The 24201-nt window shown below is 39.8% G+C and overlaps 1 protein-coding gene and 1 long non-coding RNA gene across 8 annotated transcripts in view; one reads left to right on the forward strand and one right to left on the reverse strand.

The window, feature by feature from the left end:
* The window catches only part of LOC133658858 (uncharacterized), a 44626-nt gene extending 21746 nt beyond the window's left edge, over positions 1-22880 (reverse strand). For all 4 annotated transcript variants that reach the window (XR_009827550.1, XR_009827551.1, XR_009827548.1 and 1 more), the window contains exons 1-3: positions 22629-22880; positions 22396-22525; positions 5254-5351 (exon numbers count right to left, since the gene is read on the reverse strand). This is a non-coding gene — a long non-coding RNA (uncharacterized LOC133658858). The remainder of the gene's footprint in view (positions 1-5253; positions 5352-22395; positions 22526-22628) is intronic.
* Positions 354-19301, forward strand: LOC133658840 (voltage-dependent L-type calcium channel subunit beta-4-like). Of its 4 annotated transcripts, XM_062061301.1 has the most exons (14): positions 358-617; positions 4580-4663; positions 8248-8418; positions 8496-8618; positions 8755-8882; positions 11642-11718; positions 12165-12184; positions 12982-13062; positions 15126-15184; positions 15266-15375; positions 15443-15594; positions 17925-18020; positions 18092-18277; positions 18356-19301. In XM_062061301.1, the coding sequence occupies exons 1-14, from the start codon at positions 555-557 to the stop codon at positions 18617-18619; spliced, it is 1614 nt and encodes a 537-aa protein (XP_061917285.1). In that variant the 5' UTR covers positions 358-554; the 3' UTR covers positions 18620-19301. The 4 variants fall into 4 exon arrangements, with proteins under 4 accessions (XP_061917280.1, XP_061917285.1, XP_061917293.1 ...); XM_062061296.1 differs by having other exon boundaries at positions 354-617; positions 18092-19301; XM_062061319.1 differs by lacking the exons at positions 358-617; positions 4580-4663 and adding an exon at positions 6851-7261.
* Positions 22881-24201: the final 1321 nt, after the last annotated feature.

Raw genomic sequence — 24201 nt, forward strand, 5'->3', positions numbered from 1 at the left:
GTTAATACTGAATGTACTCTTTGTTTTCCACTTTGAGTGAATTATGAATACAGTTGTTATGGTTCTTCTTGCAACCTTCACAAGTTTCATTGAACATTCAGGGTGAGCCCAGTGCAGTGAGAAAACTATGAATGGTGCTGTTGGAGGCAACTACCGGTAATAAAGAAATTAATTTCCTTTTAAAAATATTACAAGTGCATTCAAAATGAACCCGTCTTGGCAGCGCGAGTCTGAATAATCCTTATAATGTCTAAAGTGGTCTACAATTAGCCCTCTCTGCAGGCTAAATAAAGACCCCCCTCCCTCATGCATCACTCAAGTCCATCTGCTTATGAGTGAGCAAGCATCATCATCATCACCCTCATCCTCCTCACAAGTCTTCCAGCTTGCATCAGCAGCAGGAGCACCTGTGTCCTCGCAGTGGAGGAGATCAGACAGTAAGAGCTCATGTCCCGCTGTGCGGCGTGAAGCTGGAGCACGGAGCCCGGAACCCACCACCCGTCCGCTGGGCCGCACCGGAGCAGCCTGCGCTCTGGACCGATGTCCTGGCCGAAATGTCCCGACACATTTACATACGCAACAAAATTGGTGAGGGCATCCAAGCGCCTATCTTCCAGGTAACAGCTCTCATCTTTAAACTAAATATGTGCCATTTGCTTGCATTAATGTATGGATGCTGTGTTTTAAAGTGCTGGATTGACAGTCTCCCTTCAATCTGATGAATTATTGAGCTGTCAGTGGTGAATATTGTCCTTCTAATTATAATAGGGAGCTATTTAAAGCCCTCTCTGTTTTTGTCTCTTCTTTGGTGACTGTGAGAGAGATGATGACCCAGATGAATGGCCCTGTTTTAGACAGGGAGAGAAGTTGGGCTGTGACTTATTATGACATTGTCTTTCACTCTGGGGGTTTGGACAGAAATGGAGCAAATCAGAGAGCAGATAATTAATTTAGCTCTCCAGAGACAAAGCCTGCCTTTATATTTGGACTTTATGTGGGCGAGACAAAGACAGAAAGCATCAAAAGTAAGGAGACAAAAGGACATAATTCCAAAATGTCAAATTAAATTCAACTTATTGTCATGGTAAATAATACTGTAGATTGAAGACGGTTCCATTAAAGCAGTGGTTCTTAACCTGGGTTCGATCGAACCCTAGGGGTTCGGTGAGTCGGCCTCAGGGGTTCGGCGGAGCCTCCACCGCGAAGGTCAAGACACACCCGACTCATCGTGTAAATAAAAACTTCTCACTATCAGCGTATTATGGATACCACCAAACGATGTCCCCTCTAATTTTCCATCTGATTTGCAAGTGTGTAATTTGTTGTGAGTTTATGCACTGTGTTGGTTTTGTTCTTTGAACAAGGTGATGTTCATGCACGGTTAATTTTGTGCACCAATAAAAAAAAACATATAACTTTGTCTTGAATTTGAAAAAATTGTTTTTTTTTATTTTTCACTAAAGAAGGATTCGGTGAATGCGCATATGAAACTGGTGGGGTTCGGTACATCCAACAAGGTTAAGAACCACTGCATTAAAGTAATGCAGCCAACCTGCACCTTCACACAATTGAATAGGCTATAGAGCAGGGCTGTCAAACTCATCTTAGCTGGGCCTGACGGGTAAAATCATAGCATAATAACTTAAAAATACAACAATGTTGTATTGTTTTCTTTGTTTTACTTTGTCCCAAAATAGAACAAGCACATTCTGAAAATGTACATATCACAAATAACTCCCCTGACAAAACACTTCAAGTTAGTTGAACATTCTGAGAAAAAAATTGGTGCAGTGTCAAAAACACCATGAAGAACACAATGAATTTAGACTTAATCTCAGTGTATCTACAAAGCAATTCAACTTTAAGTCACAGCCAATGTTATTTGGAAAACTGTTTGGATACCTTAAGAGCAGGCTCGACCACATCAGAAACTTTCAAGCCTCCATGCCCAAAACTGATCTGAAAGTTGATCTCTGTACAATTTGGACTCCTCCAGTGAAGGCTTACTGGTAAGAAGCTTAAAGGGGACCTATTATGACGTTCCTCTTTTTTTAACTTATAAATGTCGTTACATTGTTAGATACTTGTTTTAAACCATGCTGAGATGTCATATCAAAAGGTTCATGCATTTTTGGATGCTTACGAATGCTGTGTTTTGCAGTCTTTTTTAAACAGTGAATACAGTGTGATGTCACACTGTGGTGGAAGTACTTGTCTGGGCATTTCTAGTATACATTGTCAGCCAGCCTCCTCCGCCTCTGCTTCAGACCGGTAAGACTGTTATGGCTGTTGTCTGCAGCCTCGGGTGTCATTAATTCTCATTTAATGCCACAACATTTTTTGGGGGAAAAAAGATATGCGGGTGAATACGGGCAATGACAATTAATGAATACATGGGGATCCACTGTACTGTATATGTTATATTGAATACAGAGTTTGTCTGACTTCTTGTTGACCTCAAACCCCTAGTGTTCCTTTCAAACAGCATAGTGGCCATAAGGACTAGCATGTTTTGAGTTTCACGTAGCTAATATTCTGCCTTGCATCAAGTGGACATGCAAAAATGTGACATAATAAACTGGAAAAAATATGTGATGTATATGATTGTTTGTATGTGCCTTGCGATTGGTCCAGGTTGTACCCCGCCTCGGACAAGCGTTATAGAAAATGCCTTGACTGATTAAAATATGGCTATGATTATTAGTTTTTGAATTGCAAAATGTTTTCAGCTCAGATCTTTCACAATTGATGAGTAAAGTATATGGTTGTCTGGCGCCTCCAACTGGCAGGAAGTATAACCGTTTTGCTCTCTGATGTGAGATATTTATAATATAATTATTATTATAATCATGTAGACATAACCTGAAGGGGTAAAGAAAAATGCAGAACAAAGCATTAGGCATAGAGAATATAGTTTAAATGTAACATCTTAATCCGATTGCTCTGTTAAATACTGTACCTTTTCTTTATGTTACATGGACATACAGTTACTGTATATCCAAATGTGTTTTAGGATGATGCCTTCTTTATACAGTGAGGGATATAATTAGTTGCTAACGAGGACTAATGTGGGTGGCTCATTAGCACAGAACTGGTGTGTGGGTTATAGAGTTCTTGCAGTTTGGTAGAGGATCAAATACTTATTTGTAGCAGTCTGCCAGGTGCTACAAAACTGACAAAAAAGACAGTGCTTCAGAGTGAAGATAAATAATGACCTGCTGCAAAAACAATAGCTGCTTTCCCGCCAACATTTTACTCCGAGCTATTTCAGTAAAATACTTATATTATATAATATAATTATATATTATTGTGTGTTTCCATTGCAACTCTAAGTTCCCGAAAATTTTTTGATTGATTGATTGATTCTTTTATTAGTAGATTGCACAGTACAGTACATATTCCGTACTCAATGGTAACACCTGAATAAGTTTTTCAACTTGTTTAAGTCGGGGTCCACGTTAATCAATTCATGTATCCGATTCAAGGTGATGAGGTATGTGGGAAATGAACAAATGATTTAAGTCAGACTTTTTTAGTAACTAAAATATACAAAAGCCTCAACAAAGGGTTAGGAATTTTTTGACCGGCTAGCTTTAGCGTGAGGTTAGCTTGGCTTTAGGCTTACTAAACAAATGGTGGCAAGCTCGTCAAACCATTAGTTGGTACCGTGGTCGGACAATCTGTGATTGCCCTTCAGCGTATAATCTAATCTTTACTAAATTTCTTCAACTTTTCACAAATTAGTTTCTGCTTGCATCCTCCATTTAGATCTTCCAACTCGAAAGAGTTGTCGGCCTGCTTCTCGTAGCTGCTTTTCTTTAAACTTGCTAAAGTCAAAGTTCAAGGCAACAACAAAAGCAGCAACAGGCATCAAGTAAAGACTGTTTCAGTCAAGGTCTCCAGAGTTCAGGTAGTCATTGACTGCAAAACGTTTTCATCCAATAATTAAAACGTATATATTTACCTTGCCAGCCTTCTATATGCTACTGAGCCCCTAAATATTTGGTTTCAAGTCCTGGCCAAGGTTGCATCAGAAAGAGCATCTGGGCTAAAAAAAAAAAAAAAAAAAAGCCAAAACCATTCATACTTTTGACTTGTTGTGGTGACCCCTGAACTTTGAACTCTGAAAATTATTAAATCATAATTGGGTTTTTTGGCGCATGAGCAGAAAGGGTCTGATGTCATTCAAATCATGTTAGATGCACACTGCCTATATCTTCAATAACTATCATGTCATTTGGAGCCTTGGAGGGTTCAGTTTGATTAGCATGCATATCAATCAATCAATGTTTACTTATATAGCCCTAAATCACGAGTGTCTCAAAGGGCTGCACAAGCCACAACGACATCCTCGGCCATCAAACCTTATAAATATTAAAGACAAAGATATGGGGCCACAAACAAAATCGTGTTTAGGGCCACAAAAACCCTGGAACCAGCACTGCATACCATTTATATACTGCACATTAAATAATATGTCTTGTTCTTTTATTAAGGAATTCTGGTTTCCTCTCACAGTTTAAACACATGAAAGACTCTCAATTGTATTTTTTGATTGTACTGCTTGTGCTTTGTCCAGGTGAACCGGGGGACTTATTCCAGGAGGAGCCGCCTGAAGAGGTCTGATGGCAGCACAACCTCGACCAGCTTTATTCTCAGACAGGTGCGATCCGTACACACACAGAAAAAAAAACTCAGTGTGTAACTAAACACCACTGTGATGACATCTTTCCCATGTGTCGGTTTAGTTTTCCCACACTGCTCTTGCTTGCATGGAGAAGTAATGTGTAGAGGTGCACCTAAGATCATTGCAACAAAGTTTCTAATATGTAGTATGGTAGGAAATTGCACATTTCAATGTTGAAAGGTAATACAGGTATGATGGTATGAATGCCTCTTTCTTAGCCTACCAGATACGTGTTTGTGTGTTCCTGTATTTTAGTTTATTATTGTTTATAGTTTATTATTCTTAGGTCAATCGTCAACAAAATAAACAAACAGTTGTACATTCATAAATTGAAAATGAAAATTTTAGTTATTCTTCCTTCCCTGTGCTCTTATTTTCACTTCCTATTTGGCATTTCTTGCTGTTACATGACCTCTGCTCAGAGCACTGGTTCCCTTACCTGTTCTTGATTGACAATCAGTTTACACACCTATCCCTGGTTGTCAAATTAGGAGTCTTCTTAGACACGGCGCTGGTTTGTTGTACTGTGTAGAGGTTGATATCCTGTGTGTGACTTTTTGCCTTACCTTGCTTTGTCTACTGCCAAGTTTTAAAATGACCTTCAACCTTCACGCCACCTGCCGTCCCCGCATCTTATAGTCATGCCACCAGCCAACACGTCAAACTGTAAAAAAATAAATAAAAAAATACAAATTATAGACAGTTCAGTTTCAGTTTATTTCGAACATGCATACGATACAATGTAATGCATCACACAATTCCAGTTGTTTCATTACAGCACGTCCGAAAAGGAGTAGGAAGAAGCATAGCTTATTTAATCCTACCCCTTTTCATACCATAGCAATTTTATTCAATTTCCTTGTTCTCTGTAACAGAACAGTGAATAAATAAATAATATACCATAGTAAGCAAACAAATATTGAATACATAAATAATCTTTGCCTCAATAAAAAAAAAAAGGTTCAAGATGTAATAATTCTTGTTCTGTGTACTTTGTGAACACTTGTAGTTTGAACAGTCTCTTAAACTGAATCATATTGGTGCTTTGTTTGATTTCTTTAATTAATCCATTCCATAATTTAATTCCACATACTGATATACTAAAGGTTTTAAGTGTTGTACGAGCATACAAATGTTTTAAATTAGATTTTCCTCTAAGGTTCTATTTCTTCTCTTTTGTTGAGAAGAACTGTTGTACATTCTTGAGTAGCAGGTTATAGTTTGCTTTATACATAATTTTAGCTGTTTGCAAATGCACCAAATCATTGAATTTCAATAATTGTGATTTAATAAATAAAGGGTTTGTATGTTCTCTATATCCAACAATATGTATTATTCTAATTTATCTTTTTTGTAACACAGTTAGTGAATGAACCACACATTTGTAGTCGTTTCCCCATATTTCTACACAATAACTCAGATATGCTAACACTAGCGTGCAGTAGAGAATATGAAGTGATTTTTGGTCTACAACATGTTTTGCTTTATCCATTATTGATGTGTTTCATGCTACTTTATGTTGTATATTTTTAACATGAGATTTCCAATTCATTTTTATCATCTATTATTACACTCAAAAATGTGTTTTCTTTTACCCTTTCAATGTCTACTCCGTCTATCTGTATTTGTGTTTGACTTTCTCTTATACTGTTACCAAATAGCATTATTTTAGTCTTACTGATATTCAAATATAGTCTGTTTTTGTCAAACCATCTTTTTAATTTGTTCATTTCTTCTGTTATTATTTGTATTATCTTCTGTGTGTTCTCTCCTGAACAAAATGCCGTTGTATCATCTGCGAATAATACTAACTTTAAATTAGTATTTAAGTTAGTTAATCGTTTCAGGTACTAATAAATCTAATTGAAGTCATTTAAGAAAATGCAAAAAAGTAGCAACAATACTTCCAAAAATAACTTCAATTGGATTAGTGGCAAGTTAAGGAGTGGGGTGTTTGTATTAGAGACTTCCTTTGACTTTGGAATATTTCAGCTCTCCCCTTAAAAGGAATAGATGAGGATAGAAGAGGATGAAGGCTAAAAAGGGAAATGGAGGATGCTGCTCTTCACCGCCCCCCACTCCTCCACTGATCCCTGCTGCCTCCCAGCTGACTGGCCAGCCTGTCAGCCAATCAGATTGGTGCACAATTGCCTGGTCATCAGGCTTGGATATTGAGGCAGGATCTGCTGCTGCTGCTGCTTTTGCGTGTGTGATGAAATGAAATGCCAGTATTGGGCTACCTCCAGGGAGCGCCTCGCTATCCTATAATGTGAGCCAGCCAGCAGCTCTGTGGGATTAGGGAGACGCTGCATCCATCAGGCCTCCAAAAGGACAAGACGCCATCCAACAGGAAGGAGAGATCTCTATTTTTTTTTTTTGTCTTCTATGCTGTGAAGAGAGGGGATTGTCGTCATCCCCCCATCCATCCTTTTCCCTCTCTCTGGTGCCCCCTCCTTCCTCTTCCGCCTCCACACTTGCTTTTTCGCCCTCATTCTGTGTCAGAGGAGCGCGTTGGAATAACAAACCTCCATGTATGACAATTTGTATCTGCATGGATTTGAAGACTCGGAGGCGGTGAGTGTTTTAAATGTGTGCTGCTGTCTTTGTGCCCGCACGTAGCTTGCTCGACAGGCCTTTGAGGGACTCAACAACCACCAGCATAGTGCAACGGTGGGCTATGCTTATAGGCTCGAAGGGGGTTGGGTGGGTGTTGGTGTATTGTGTGTTAAAGGGTGGGGGTGCATGGTAGGCAGATGGCTTCTAATGTGTCAATTCCCTCAGTTTGATCTATTTCCTGTGTGAATGTGATGTGCGGCTGTTGCTGCAGTCTGACATGACGAGCCAAGAAGAGCCATTTAGTGCTCATCATCATGGAGCGCACACCAGGACAATGCGTTAATTGCTAGAAAAAGACGCTACCTAGCATTTTACAGTCCACCTGAGGCTGCCCGCGCTTAAGGCTCCGTGGAGAGGCTCAGAGAATCACGCATCGTGATGTCATTAATTGTGATGTTGATGAGTCACAAGCAGAAGCTACTCCATTGGACAATGGCTGGGATGCTGCAAAGCTGTTCCACACAGACCCAAAGATGAGTGATTTGACACAGAGGGTGAAGCGCTGTATTGGCACGTTTGTGTTATAGACACACGACCGACGAAAGCACATATGTTACCCACAATGCAACACAATCTGCCTTAAACTCCATACTCCAGCCTTGCTTTTGTAAATTTCTACTCGAGCTGAAGTAACCGTTTTGTCTCCTGGAGCCGGATAAGAAAAAGCCATTACACAGATGACTTCCCCTGAACTGAACTTGATGTGGAGAATCAGCAGAGTAGGCCTTTTATTTAATAATAGCTTAAGAAAGCGCAGCAAGTCAAGCAGGGGGCTTTTTTTCAACGTGCAGACTGACACCAACACAACGCTAACAATCCAGATTAGCATTCAGTCAAAATTAAAAATAACTAAAATGTCCTCTTTAAATTGTCGGCGGTATAGTGCTGGTAAAATTTGAATTTTATATCTCCAGCTTCATCTAGGGGGGTTTCTCTGTTTGCAGGGCTCAGCTGATTCATATACTAGCAGACCATCAGACTCAGATGTCTCTCTGGAGGAGGAGCGCGACGTGCAGGCCCAGGTCCAGAGCCAGAGCCCAAGCCAGAGCCAAGGACCGGGACAGAGCCGGCAGGAGCGGGAGCAGCAGGCCACCATCCAACTGGAGAGAGCCAAGGTAGGCAAATGCACTTAAGGGATTTCCAGATTCTTTTTTTTTTTTGCTTCTAAAACGGAGTGTGACTGTGCTCCCAGACCAAACCTGTTGCATTCGCTGTGAGGACCAATGTCAGCTACTGCGGCGCTCTGGATGAGGATGTTCCAGTTCCCGCCACAGCTATCTCTTTCGACGCCAAGGACTTCCTCCACATAAAAGAGGTTCATGTTGATGATTTTGATGCACTAAGTCATACATTCATCCATCACCTATTACTGAAGAACAATTGTGGCTATTTCCCTTTGTTGTTACCGTGTTCCGTGGCCTCCCCCCCACTTTTTTTAATTTTTTTTTTAGAAATTCAACAATGACTGGTGGATCGGCCGCTTGGTGAAGGAGGGCTGCGACATTGGCTTCATCCCCAGCCCACTGAAGCTCGAGAACATCCGACTCCAGCAGGAGCAAAAAAGAGGACGAGTTCAAGGGTAAGTAACAGAAAACCATGATGCACATTGCAAGGAGTGGAAAATCGGCTTTCTATGGGCTATTAATACTAAGTACAATGTGTAAATGCGGGCTGGGCGATACTGCAAATTTAGCATCTTTAATTTACAACATGCATCCAAATGGCCCCCTGCATCCTTTAATTGTTCTGCATGCAGAAGTTTGGACACTACCGCTTTACATGAATTGAAAACTTCCAGTCTGAGGCACATTTTTTAACACTTGTTTTTGTTAGTAATCCCTTCCAAAACATCTAACAAAGGTCGAATCATAAAAAAAATAAAACATTACTTTTTTAGAATGCATATTTGGCAAAGTTGTAGGTTACTCTCTAATAGCAGAAATGCTATACAGTAGGGATGTAACGGTATTGTAGATAACACTTTTTCAAACTCTTCACAATAATATTGTGACGTATTACGGTATCAAATTAAAACTTGCTGAGTGGAGTATATTTCTGGCATTTTTGCATTGTCTGGTCTGAAAATAAACTACATTTCCCATAATCGTAAACCTAGCGCGTCGAGTATTTTGGACGATTCTCCAGCCCAGCTGATCACCGCACACCCGCATATGTTGCCACGACTTGCTGTATTAGCTACACTATAGTTTGTAGAAACATTTTTTAAATAAACTGTTCAAGAAGTACAATTAAGTCTTTTATGTTGCGCGTCCCTTTTAGACTAGACCACGACACGGGGACCGTAACACAAACAAACACACAAACCCTGGCAAAAAAATAATCTGTTTGGCAGAGGTAATAAAATGTGCCACGTTTGTCTCCAATGTTCCAAGACAAAACAGACTCAGTCAAGGCGCACCGCGCTGAGGGAAAATATATTTGAAGCCAGTGAGTCTAAACATAAATTTGTGAGGTTTTTACATTATTAAAAGTAAAATTGTGAGTTAACTTTTATGAGAAACTGCATTTTCAAAACTGATATAAAAACATGTCCACTGCAGAAGACAGTGCGATTCAGGAAGTAACTGTTTTAAGACACTAAAGTGAACATTGTTTTACACTTGTGACACTGGATGTTTACTTGGTCACTTTTAAGACACTCAAGCGTCTTAAAACTTTGTTAAGCCTTTTTTAATAGTTGCTCGAAGCATTGATTGTTCCTGCACTATTTTTTGCACTTAAAAATAAATTTTTGTAGTAATAAATATGATTAGAACATTTTAGCATTATGTGTTCAATTACAGTAAGTGTGTTTATTCGAAACATTTTTAGGTCCTTTTTTTTTTCGTTTGGACATACACTACCGTTCAAAAGTTTGGGGTCACCCAAACAATTTTGTGGAATAGCCTTCATTTCTAAGAACAAGAATAGACTGTCGAGTTTCAGATGAAAGTTCTCTTTTTCTGGCCATTTTGAGCGTTTAATTGACCCCACAAATGTGATGCTCCAGAAACTCAATCTGCTCAAAGGAAGGTCAGTTTTGTAGCTTCTGTAACGAGCTAAACTGTTTTCAGATGTGTGAACATGATTGCACAAGGGTTTTCTAATCATCAATTAGCCTTCTGAGCCAATGAGCAAACACATTGTACCATTAGAACACTGGAGTGATAGTTGCTGGAAATGGGCCTCTATACACCTATGTAGATATTGCACCAAAAACCAGACATTTGCAGCTAGAATAGTCATTTACCACATTAGCAATGTATAGAGTGTATTTCTTTAAAGTTAAGACTAGTTTAAAGTTATCTTCATTGAAAAGTACAGTGCTTTTCCTTCAAAAATAAGGACATTTCAATGTGACCCCAAACTTTTGAACGGTAGTGTATATATATATATATTTGTAGGGCTGTCAAGTGATTATTTTTTAAATCAGATTAATCACACTCTTGAATTGTGATTACTCATGATTAATCAGTTTATTATTTTCTTGCATTAATAACATGCGCTTAAGAAAATAGCCCAATATTTGGATACAAATGCAATTTTATAGTCACAATGTCATCCAGGAAATTTTTAAAAAAGTTTTACGGAACTGCAAGTCATGTATTTGCTTAAAACGTATAGAAAGAATAAAGTGCACATTTTGAAAGTGTTGCCCGAATGTGCGTAAAGTTAAGACTAGTTTAAAGTTATCTTCATTGAAAAGTACAGTGCTTTTCCTTCAAAAATAAGGACATTTCAATGTGACCCCAAACTTTTGAACGGTAGTGTATACCACAATAATATCGTGATATCGTACCGTGAGATGTTTATACCGTTACATCCCTATTATACAGTATATAAAGGTCGCTGTTTGCATAAGTGTGTTATGAATGTATTGCCAGCTGGTAGGACTTAAATGAAATCTTCTACAAGATACTTCAATACTTAACATATTGTACTGCCAAATAGACATTTTGTGCCAAAACACTATTGTCATATATGGTTAACAAATTACTACACTCCACACGTTTTTGTTAGGTGCAAATTTATCAAGGCGGTTTCAGTGTCTCTAATAAGGGGTCTGATCAGCTTTGCATGCGCTTTCCTTGCCACATGTCTTGAAAGTTGTGTCATCCAGCGTTTGCACAGTAACCTGCATGCACTTCTCCAAGACTGAGATGAATTAATGCGAATAGTTCTGGACCCGGCTGATCCAGCACTCCTCGTGCAAAGCTCGGTGACAATCTCAAATTTACTGTAGTCGGGATTCCTGGATTGATCCCTATTCCTCACATTTTCTGCATTAATGCCACGCTGTGTTTCTGTCTCTCTTTATCCCCCTCTTGTGTTTTCCAGTAAGTCTGGAGGGAACTCCTCTTCAAGTGTAGAGGATGAGGTGTCTGCCTCTATCCGACCCCTCATATCCTCGGCAGGTGAGCGCTTCAGACAGGGGGAGAGGGCCCTAAGTAGCCAGCCACCTGCTTAGAGTCAAGCCTCCTGAACCACAAGAGACTAGAATAAGTCTATAAAGCCTTCCCATGTCTCTTCTTAGAGCATAAGTTCACTGCCTACACTTGTTGGTACATTTTCCCATGATCCTCCTCTTCCTCCAGTTGAGGACTGCAGGCGCTCTGAGACTGGGGCTTACCACAGTGTGAACCCAACGACAAGACTATGAACCCCCCCTGAACAGCACTCATGTGATTTTGTGAATATAATAGGAGCATAGAGACACTTTTTTTCCTTTCTCTTTATGATAGTTGATAGTTGGTAGGTTTCCTTTGCTCATGGCACGCATGTTTAGAAGGTTTTCTGACTGTGACTCCTCCCCCAAGCAGCCACTGATGACCCTGTCGCTGTCTTCTCTCCCCTCCCACAGGAAAGCAGAAACAGAAAGTGGTAAGTTGGTGAAACCCACTCATGAAGCATCCACCAAGCTCTCGTGGCGTCCATTGCAGAATGACAGGAGCTTGTGGCGCTCTCGCCACGCATAACACGGAGCGCAATACTTCAGACTCACTGAAGTATCAAATTTGCCTATACACATTTTTTTCCCCTACATCTGTCATGAAAAATGAACAGCGTGATCAACGAGTTAAACCATGTCTGTCGGTAGACAATATCGAAGCAAACATCTGTGTCCTGTTCGCTTGCCACATTGGCATGTCGCTCCTCATCCTTTCAACTAAGCCTTGTTTTCCTCACAGTTTAGTTCAGTTCAGCACATTTATGTGCATTTCCATTGTTCATAAACTGTGAAAGTTACCAAAACTGCAAGGATGACGCTAGAGACAATGCAGTCCATTGATTGTCACTTCCTATAATAAAATGTGTCTTCTTCTTGTCAAAATGCCAAGAACGAAGAACCCAATCCGCTGTTGTCTTGATTACGATGTCGCATTTGTTGAATTCATTAGCTATGATGTGCGACTCTGCCACACTATTTATATAATGGACACCACTATCCCCATCCCACCTAAATTTAATCTTACATTTAGGATTTGCATGGCAACAAACTGAACTGAACTGTACTGCTTGGCGGAAACGTGACTTCAGCAAGTTTGCTTCATGCACCAGCAGCCTGTCATTTAACATCTGTTGTAATCCACGTTCATCCGCTGCCCATCTGAGCTGTCTGATTATTGTTTTAGCACACATTTAGCTGGCTGCTGCTGATTAAATGTTTGCGTTGACAGACGGAGCACATCCCCCCGTATGACGTGGTTCCCTCCATGAGGCCGGTGGTGCTGGTGGGACCCTCACTCAAAGGTTATGAGGTGAGCTTGGGTTTTATTCTGTGCGAGACTTTACAGAAGACTATTTCTCAACGCCCATGCAAGCACTATATCGTATTGTATAATCCTTAAGTATGAGTGCTGAACTGAGCAATAGCGTTTTTCAAATGGAATACTTCAGTCAGTACACTTCGTTACGCATACTGTACTGTGAGCTTTAGGGGTGTTCATGCTTTTCCCAGGGATGCATATAAAACATTTAAAACGCCATATTCTACACATTTTAATCAATCAAACACACTAATATCAATACAATATGGGTCAAAATATGCTAATCCACCAAATAAATGTAAAGAAAAACACAGCTTTGTGGTATAGGTGACAGAAAGAAATGTTCTAATAATAATTATATTTGTTATTATCTATTATTATTATTTGATATTGGCAATTACATCTCTTTTTAACGACTTCAACAACAGTACTTGAGTACCAACAAATGTCCTTGCAATAGTTTAGACATTTTAACCAATCCCTGCTCAATGGTGCCCGGCACCATTGTCTGATTACAAGGAAACCTGGGAAACGTAAGATGACAAGATGCACAAAAAGCACCAAAGAAATTATACTTAAAGATAATTCTTCATGCATTTTGGTTTGCCGGTGCCCTTGTTGGTTTATTTGGGCATTTGGGTTTTTTGAGTGATGTTCTAATGTGGGCTGTGTTTACCGGCAGAATATGTCTAGTTTGTGAACCCGTTCTCAAACAATGGCAATAAAACTATTCTGATTCTGATGTCGAGGGCTCACAAAAAGCTCAATAACGCAAGTCTCAATAATGATATCACTACACTGCTCCAACAAAATGATTTTCATTGTCAAATCTAATTTAAAAAAGGCTAAAGCACTTGAGGTTGGATAGTTCATCAGGTCCGCCGGGGTTGATTGAAGACAATCAAACTTGACTATCTAGAAGAAGTAAATGTCGTAACAAGGTTTCTGTAGGTAAACCAGCAGATTGATCCTTACAGTTGCCAGAGGGTAGTAGTGAGGAAGGCTTCATGCCCGAGCGAACTGATCAAAGTTACAGCCTGGCGACATGTGCCTTGTTAAATTTCTGGTGAGTCCCACCAGCACCGGTGGCGGGTTTTGGCTCGCCTAAAGCACACACTGGCACGGCCAGCTACGTGTCCAATGGGGGGGCTCCAATTTAGCAGGGGCCCATTCCAACAGGCCCCACGTCCCTATGTCTTAACATCCTCCCAACACAATCGCTGTACGTGTGAGGCTTACGGTACTCAACTCGCTTCCCTCTGATGGAGGGAGGGGGTTCAATGTCCGAAAATTTGACTGCATAGTTAAGACTCAAAATCAGACTACTCCAAATTTAATTGTCGTATAGTCAACTATTTTAAGACCCGTAGTTGTCACTGTTTATTTCATAGTAGAAGATCCTTTCAGATGTTCAAAGATAAAATATTTATCCTAGATGATAGTTGCAGTGTTTCATCAGTGGTTCGTCCACTTCTATATTGAGCAATTTACAATTTTACTTCACTTTTCATCTTTTGATGCAATGCCATCAGAAGAGTCCGCTGTACTTTGATAAAAGGTTAACTAGAAAGAAAGAAAGTGACTTCCCTTTTCCTCAGGAAAGTTACACATGACTATGTATTACTCAGCCGACGTATTCTCCTGTGGTGCACACTTGACTAGTTGCATGTGTCTATTTGGACAGTATTAAAAATCGATGCGAGTGCGTTCGCAACCACAAAACGTCGTAACTCGTAACTTTGTAAAAGAGAACAACCTGTAATCCCTTCCCTTCCACTATGGAGCCAAGATGGCGATTATTCATTTATTTTGGGCGTTTGGAGGGCAACATCCGCTACTTCTCAGTATGCAGTCAAAATGCCTAGTGTACTGTAAGTACGGAAGTGTGTGGATTGAGACACTGTCAAAGTATTTTTAAGTGTGCTTTAAAAAAAATTCTATAGGATATTATGAAATGTTCATCTTAATTGGGTAGTCCACACTACATCAAATACTAATATGAAGAAACTCAGAGTATGAAAATGACGTCACAAATGTGAAACTGGTCTGTACAGGTGACTGATATGATGCAGAAAGCGCTCTTTGACTTCCTCAAGCACAGATTTGATGGCAGGTAGGACATGTGTGACCGTCTTACACCATGTTCACCTTTTAATCAAGTGGCTCTACGAAAACATTTGTTTCCATCTTGCAGGATATCAATCACACGGGTCACCGCCGATATATCTTTAGCCAAGAGATCTGTCCTTAACAACCCCAGTAAGAGGGCCATCATTGAGCGATCCAACACCCGCTCCAGCTTAGGTGAGGAAGAACGCCTTAGTTTATTTTCAACAGTTGACAAACCCTCACTCGTGATTTGTGTCATCAGCTGAAGTGCAAAGCGAGATCGAGCGGATCTTTGAGCTGGCCCGCTCCTTGCAGCTGGTAGTGCTGGATGCCGACACTATCAACCATCCAGCCCAGCTCCTCAAGACCTCCTTGGCTCCCATCATTGTCCACGTCAAAGTGTCCTCACCTAAGGTACGCTACAGGAGAGGGATTTCCACAAGTCCCGTTAATAGAGGTATTAGCATTTATCTTCACAGTGACGGCCTCACAGAGAATTCATTCAATGGGGACAAACAACAAGAACATCTTGACATTTTAGGAAACAATTCCCCAATATTAAAAGGTACCATTTTTTATGATGGGTAGTGCATTTCCTTCCACCAACTGATCTGCATCGTGGCACCTTTGCATGGAGATGTGGCACACGCTACACTTTTTTTGAGCGACTACAGCTGTGACCACCAAGATTATGACCAAAAATTCATAAAGATTTTAGTCTCTGCAGAATTAATGCACATTTTTAAGAGTTAAATCTCACACACAGCGAGCATAAGCAGTGCATGACCCCTAAAAAGCTGCACTTACACATCTGTAGGGATGGGTACTGTATTCTGAACTTTTACTACAGGGTACCAAATCAAGCAAAATCAAACCATACCATGTTTCAATACCTTTGTTGCTTGTGACGTCCCGTCCTACAGGCATATTCATAGCGGATTGCATCTAGGTAATTGTGTAACTGTCCAAGCCACAAAGCAAGCATGTCTGATAGAAAGGGTTTGAAAGTAAAGCTGCGCTAGCTCAATGCTAATTTTTCATTGGATATGCCATATCTATGACCCCAAATTTGAATGCGGAACAGCCACGGACTGGCTTCACTGCGCGAGGGCGCCGCTATCTGCCGTCTGGCAATCCCCACTGCCGTCCTGTTGCGTTTCCGTTGTGCAGCTAAATTGCGCAGACTTTTGCGAGATTATCGCGAATCCGCGCATAATCACGTGATAAGGGAGGAAGTAATAAAGCCAACCACATAACGTTTATTCTGTTCTTCCAGAGAAGCAGAAGAAAATAAACTCTTATTTTATTATTTATCTTATTTTCAAATTAACTTGGACTTTTCATTTTGTCTTTGTGCATGACTTCCTGTCCAAGACTAGCAGATTTTTGCGAAACTGAACAGATTTGTTGCAGCGTCCGGCAAAAATAGCTCTGCGTATATTTAGCGCTGGAATGCGGAACGGATAGATAGATAGATAGTACTTTATTGATTCCTTCAGGAGAGTTCCCTCAGGAAAACGGCAGTCCGTGGGCGGTGGAAATTGACACCTTGACTTGAATAAAAACGGAAAAAGTCCGCCGGCGCGTGTGTATGGTCCGCGGCCGTTCCGCATTCAGTGGAAATTCGGGGTAATATTGATTAGCATTAGTGATTTTACATGGCTATTTCAACATCTCCAAATTTGGTAATCAAAACTACAACTAAGATCCAATTACAATCAAACATCTAGCGTGTAATAAGTACAACACTTACAGGTGAAAACACTTTGAAGGGCTCAACAAAAGACAAGACTGGCACATTCAACTAAAGTGCAAATACACCTTCCTGACTACGGCAACAGAGCTAGGACCAACTGAAATGAATGCATACCTTTAAATGAGACTCAGAAGTGTAAGAAAACAAAATGGACAAAAAATAACTGGACAGCAGTTATCAATAGCTCAGTGTTAAATGTTTAATTAAAAATAATTAGATTTTGATATTAAGAAAATCTATTACCACATGAACACACTCAAAAGTATCAAAAATTGGTACCGTCAACTACTGGTATCGATTCCCAGGTACAAGAAATTGTTGCCGTATCGGTTTGATTGTAAAAAGTACCTCTCACTCAACATCTGTGTCTGCAGTGAAGGTTCTAGCCTCAGTGGCGCCTTGTAAGACATATTTTGCCCGCCTCGCCTCACCTTCCCAGGCACCACATCTCATTTAGGTCGCAGGCGCCCACACAATGTGGGGAAATACTAATTCCCCACATAGATCAACAATTTTCCACTTCAATTTCACTATGTTCTGACCGCACTCATTTTCGCAAATTCTGCGCCACATCACAACTTTGTCCAATCCTCACAACTTGTCCTCATATTTTGGCCAATCGTAATTTTTGCCAATCAAATTCATCCCTCCGTAGGTCAAAAGCAGACATCAACCGTCAAATGTGTCTCTATGTTGCTCACCCACTTGCTCACTTCCTTGTTGACATTGACATCGATGTCAACTTGTGATGATAATGTCGTATTGTCTCTCATTGGTTTGCTTTTTTATCCACTTCATGTGAGCAGTATTGGGGCACCAATATCCACACATATCCTGACCTGTTGAGCAAATAAATGTTGATCATATACAAATATGAATCTTTTGTTCAGCCTTGTCCCTGCAGCGCCCCTTAGAAAATGCCACCCTTGGCAATTGCCCGTGCGGCCTATATCTAAAATGCCACTGTGTGTCTGTCCTTGTCATCCAGGTTTTACAGAGGCTAGTCAAGTCCAGAGGGAAGTCTCAGAGCAAACACCTGAATGTCCAGCTTGTAGCTGCAGACAAACTGGCTCAATGTCCTCCAGTAAGTAACCATCTTCACAGCATGTTGGCCTTATGTTATGCAAATAATAACTGCCGAGCGATTGCTCTCAGGAAATGTTTGACATCATCTTGGACGAGAACCAGCTGGAAGATGCCTGTGAGCATCTTGCCGAATACCTCGAGGCCTACTGGAAAGCAACACATACCTCGATGGCCACACCCCTGAACCCTTTGCTGGGACGTAACCTAGGCACCGGCACCCTCACAGCGTACCCCACCAGCATCTCTGGACTGCAGGTACAACTGCGGCCAGTCGTTGTTTTAGTTAGATATATGTCACCATTTGTATCACACCCGACTTGTGTGCCATATCAGCAGAGCCAAAGAATGCAACAGAGCAACCACACGGGGGATCACTCCACTGCGAACGAGCGTCGCAACCTGATGACGTCCGATGAAAACTACCACAACGAACGAGCACACAAGGGACGCAACCGCATGTCGTCGGGGTCGCAGCATAGCCGAGAGGCGCAGGACCCCTACCAGGACTACCAGGACCCCTATCAGGATGCGTATAAGCCACACCGCAACCGTAGCTCCCCGGGAAGCTACAGCCATGACTCCAGGCACCGGCTCTGAACCCACTTGAGTCATCACGGGTGTCCGAATGGTCCAGATTCCACCTACCAATGAACGCTACCACATAGCCAAGATGGTCCCAAGTAGCCCCTATTTTCAGGGTGATTCTTTATGTATTAGACCCCCGAAACATTCACTAAATTGATTCGAGTTTTAGGATGCCCATGCCAACTTCTGGACCTTCTAGATCACGGCGAGAAGATGCTTAGCATCGATTGTGCTCGCTTCCATCGGCGGTGGTCACGCGGTGCTGATGTGACATCACACCACAGCACACAGACTGCTAAAATCCACGCACCTCACCATGTAAAAATCCTCTCGCCTTCTAGCTTCTTGCATGTTAATAGATGATGAACGTCTGCTTCCACTGCATAGATCTTTTCTAACTACCCTGTACATACGGAGGTCCCACGTCGTCAATCACCAGATTGCGGTTTGAAATGAGGGGTGAACTGGCTGCTAGTTGAAAACTTGGTGCTTCACATTCCTGAACCATTTTGGTTGGTTAACATCACTTTTTGCAAGCCTGCTTTTCTGTATGAAGCGTTAAGGTTTCATTTAGGGGCAAACACCCTACCCCTACAAACGGTTTAAGAGCTTGATGAATATGATTTTTTTAAAGAGCATCTACTTGGTAAGTTTCAATTTGGTCGTAATTAAATGGCAGTGCTTTTGTTTCGTTTTTGTGTTGTTTTAGTGGCTTATTTCCTGTAATTGGTTTCACCCGCGTCTCCTCAGGTGCATTAGGTGCTTGCCAGCCCTGCCCACATCCGGATGTGTCCCAGCCAATCAGCTTCATGCTTGCTCTTGTATCAAGTTGCATCGCCAGTCCTTGAATTGTTACCCCCTTTGTTTATTTGTTGACAAGGATTTAGGTTTATCTTTTATCCAACTGAAAGTTCTTCCTTCAGAATTTTAGGAGTAATAATTAGCATTTTTGAGCTTAATTATCACCTTAGACTTGCAATACAACAACCTTTGAGCTGTTGTACATGCACATTTATTTTCCCTGAGGAATGAGCAAAGAAAATATAACAGTTGCATTGAAGTGGAAGGCAATACACAGTAACACCTAACATGTCTTTTAGAAAATGTTTGCATGACTTGGGGCACCATGGTGAAGGACAATGTGTTGCAACGGAAATGTCCATGTAGCTCACCCACACATGTGCTGCTGTGGTTGCTGGTTTAAAGCTTAAACCTTATGTTTGTGTTTTTATTGTAGACATGGTTTTCTCCAGAACACAAACTCCACCAGCCAATGTTAAAACAATTGTAAGAATTTGAGCGAAATGTTGCGAGGTACCACTGTACTACCTAATAAAGACCTACAAGTTTATTTGAAGTAAAATAGAAATTTGTAAAAAAAAAAAAACTGATATGTTTGACAGGCAACAAAGTGTGCTGTTTGTCAAAGTTTGTCGAGCCAAAAATTGCACCAGTGCTGCACCAGTTTTTATGAATGCATCACCAGCTCGTAAGACTTGATTGAAATATTCTGCAAGATACTTGAATGCCTATCAGATTTTATTACCATATATACATTTTGTGTCAATGATGGACATTGTTTCAGTTATAAAACGTCGCAAAGTTGAACATCCTGACCTAACGCTTAAATGACTTTAAAAACATCTCTTTTGGTATTTTCAAATAGGTTAAATAAGTAATCCCTAAAGCGCATCAGATATTACAAATAAAGAGCAAGAGGAACGAGTATTCCCCACAGTACAGTATTATATTATGACAGGAGAGAGCTGTAATTAGATTAAACAAAACAGAGGGGAAATTATTCTTGTCAAAAAGAACCTATTTGTGATTATTTTTATAATATACATAAAGTCAGATGCTCCACAGTCCACACGCGTGCTGGAATTATGACAGCAAGGTTTCAGTCATGTGCAATACAAAGCAGCATGCTGTTTTCAAATTAGGATCTCTATGTACTGTACTATGCAACCGCAAACTGTGTGCGACGCTTCTTGCTGTGGCCTCTCCGAGCATCTCTTTTTCCACACAGCTTCATCCGGATCGTTAAGGGAATCTTGTGTTTATCGTGGATTTGTCTGTGGAAGGTGAAAAAAAACCTCAGCGGCTAATGCGGTATTTGCATGCATAATATACCCCTTCTTGTTTATAAAGAGGAATTATAGAATAATGATGTGACTTTGGAGGTGGCTGTGTTTAAGGCAAAGCTCCAAGTGACCTAAAACCTTTCTTTTGCAAAATAAAAAAGCCGTTCTAAGATTGTCTGCTGTATTTTTAAAAAAAACAATACATTATATTTTTTGTGGCAAGCTGGGATTGCACACAATATACTGTTTTCATGTAATGTCACCAACCCAAAAGTCGGTCATGGTGGAGGACAGCAACAGGGGCGGAATTAGGATTGAAGAAGATATGGCGTACGTGTGTGAAAAGGATTTTTTTTCTCCCAACATTCAAAAATGTTGGCTGTTAAGATTGAGCAGACAGAGAACAATTTATTACAATGTTTTTATTTTTTAAGGGCGAGGACAAAGTAATGTTCTAAAGAAAGGAGTATGTAGGGTTGTCCCTTGAAAAACCGAATTGTCTCATATTGAGCTGTCCAGGTACTTGCGCTTCATCCCTCATTTTATTACCGTAAGTAAAACTTCTCTGTAAAACATAAATAGGTTCCATCAAATTACAACAGCTTTACAACAGTTCGCCAGAGGCCCGCTAAGCCAATCGATGACAATTTACCTACCAAACTTCGAACACCTTTTTTGTACGTCCTGTCACTCTGCCTCATCTTCGTGGCAGCTCGCTAGAGTTACCTCCTGAGCTTCTGGAATGCGGACTCCAAATGTGACTTTTTACCACAATTAAATATTATCTTTAAAGAAAGAAATAAGGAGCAAGGTGGTAGTTCGGAGATAGTTTTTATCTAACAGGGAAGCTACATTTGGCAATCATGTCCACAAGGTACGTGATAACTTAGTAATAATTCTAACTCACTTTTTTAGAAGAGTACCGTTGCTCTTTTGTTGTCATAATAATATTGATGTATTGTACTCAAAACACTTGTCTATATGGGTTGTTATTTACATTGTAAATACCACAGTATTGCGGTTTTAAAATTCTTACAATAATGTGACATGTGACGGTAAATTAGAACTTGGACTACACTCACTAGTGTAGTTTTTTTTCTGGCACTATTGAGTGAGCTGGTCTGAGATGCAAACTACATTTCCCATAGTCCTCTGCACAGTACAGCTCAGTAAATGATGGCAGGAAACACGGAGGAGCAGAGCGAAAAGCTCAAGCTAATGGATTCGATAAGAGAATCGATAAGGAATCGGTTCGATAATAGACTCAAACTCGATAATTTCTTATCAAACATCATCCCTAGTGGGATCTGAGTCGAGGATGTCATTGTGGCTTGTGCAGCCCTTTGAGACACTTGTGATTTAGGGCTGTATAAATAAACTTTAATTGATTGATTGATTGATCGACAGTAGGCCTCCCTAGGTTGCCACATGTTGAACGTGACATTAACGCCTCCTGTAATTGGATACTCACTCGGGACTCGCATGTAATAATTGCCCTTTAATGCGCAAGTGTGTTTCCGTATAGTATTTCTCCAGCCATGGTCTTACGGTGACATAATTATGGTATTGTGAGAGGACGTACAGTGTTCATTTAAGTTGGACTAAATAGGACATCACTGAAGGCATAAGTGTGAAGTGCAAAATAAAGAACAATTTAAATGTTGTCACTCATTAATATAAATCAACACAACACAAATAGCTCACCTCTTTTCCATTTTTTGCCAAAGTAGCAATGACAAAAACCAGGTCCTGGTAAGTGGTAGCGACCACTTGTTTCTAGCGCCCCCAGTGGCAGGAATTACCAGTCCACGGTACCTAATTGTGAGTAGTTTACCTACAATTATTAAAAAATAAATAATAGTTATGAAATAGTATAAGTGAATGCCTGTATATTATTGGTTAGCGTAATTTGTCATCACATGACAGTGTGTCCTTACCGAGTGTGACAGTCCCATGAAGCTAGCTAGCACAAAGTGAAAAGCATTTTAAACGAATATTCTCCTCCAAATAGCCACATAGTGCTCCTTCTCTTTGGGATTAAATAGAAACCTGTACAGCTGTACACATTTTTGTGGCGTTTTAGCATCATTTGACACCGATTTATCCCGGAATTTTAACGTTTTAATAATTGCTCGCTCTCCTTTTATTGAGGAGTGAACTCCGAGATGACTTGACATCCGGGTCCTGACACGAACTCAACGAATTGTGACGTCACTATCAGTCTATTGCCAGGTGAACTTCAGCTTTCTCAAAACTTTAACCTTTAACTAACGTCTAACATTTTCTTTGATTATTATTTCTCAACTATTTGTAAAAAATAAAATAAAAATAATATAAATTTTAAAAAAAAGTATTGCCGGGAAAAGGCCTTGCGACTTGTCCACGGTGTAGCCCGCCTTCCGCCCGATTGTAGCTGATAGAAAATGGATGGATGGATGGATGCCGGGAAAAGAGTGGAGACACACATTGGAGTTGTGTGTTTGAATTGCATCTTCTACAATAAAGACAAGACAAACAAAGAAAAAAAAAAAAGAAAAAAAATTCAGCTTTCTCAAAACTTTACTTTAAACGTTTTGTACCTCTAACAACTAAAACGCTGTGAAAACTATGATGCTGTGCTCCAAATTTGGATTATTTACGGAACTTTACATTTTGTTACATATATATTTTTTGTATTCTATTTTAGTTACTTTATTGAGTTTACAACCCCCCTGGCGCTGTTTTGTACTGTTTCTGTTCTTGTTTTGATTATTATTATTTCTTGATTGTATGTAAATGTTGCATATTATAAATAAAGGTTTATACAATTTTTTTTTTAAAATACATAAGTAAATAAAAAAAACTTCAGCTTTCTCAAATACGTGCTTCTTTTGGAAAATAATTTCAAATTTTATAATTATTAATCGATTGAAATAAAACTCTATAACTCACAATATCCCTTTAAACACAATATTTGAAACTGCCTTCTAATTTAGTGTGCATATATTACACATATATACTGTATATGGGGCGATGTGAATCGGTTGGTAGAGTGGCCGTGCCAACAACTTAAGGGTTCCAGGTTCGATCCCTGCTTCCGCCATCAAGTCACTGCTGTTGTGTCCTTGGGCAAGACACTTTTACCCTCCTGCTCACAGTGCCATCCACACTGGTTTAAATGTAGCTTAAAGATGTAGAAAATGGGTTTCATTATATATATATATATATATATATATATATATATATATATATATATATATATATATATATATATATATATATATACACACACACAGTATATATATATATATATATATATATATATATATATATATATATATATATATATATACACACATACACACAGTATATATATCAATCAATCAATCAATCAATGTTTATTTATATAGCCCTAAATCACAAGTGTCTCAAAGGGATATATATATATATATATATATATATATATATATATATATATATATATATATATATATATATATATATATATATACACACTATATTGCCAAAAGT

This window comes from Entelurus aequoreus, linkage group LG01 (assembly GCF_033978785.1).
Source record: "Entelurus aequoreus isolate RoL-2023_Sb linkage group LG01, RoL_Eaeq_v1.1, whole genome shotgun sequence".
Classification (NCBI taxonomy): domain Eukaryota; kingdom Metazoa; phylum Chordata; class Actinopteri; order Syngnathiformes; family Syngnathidae; genus Entelurus; species Entelurus aequoreus.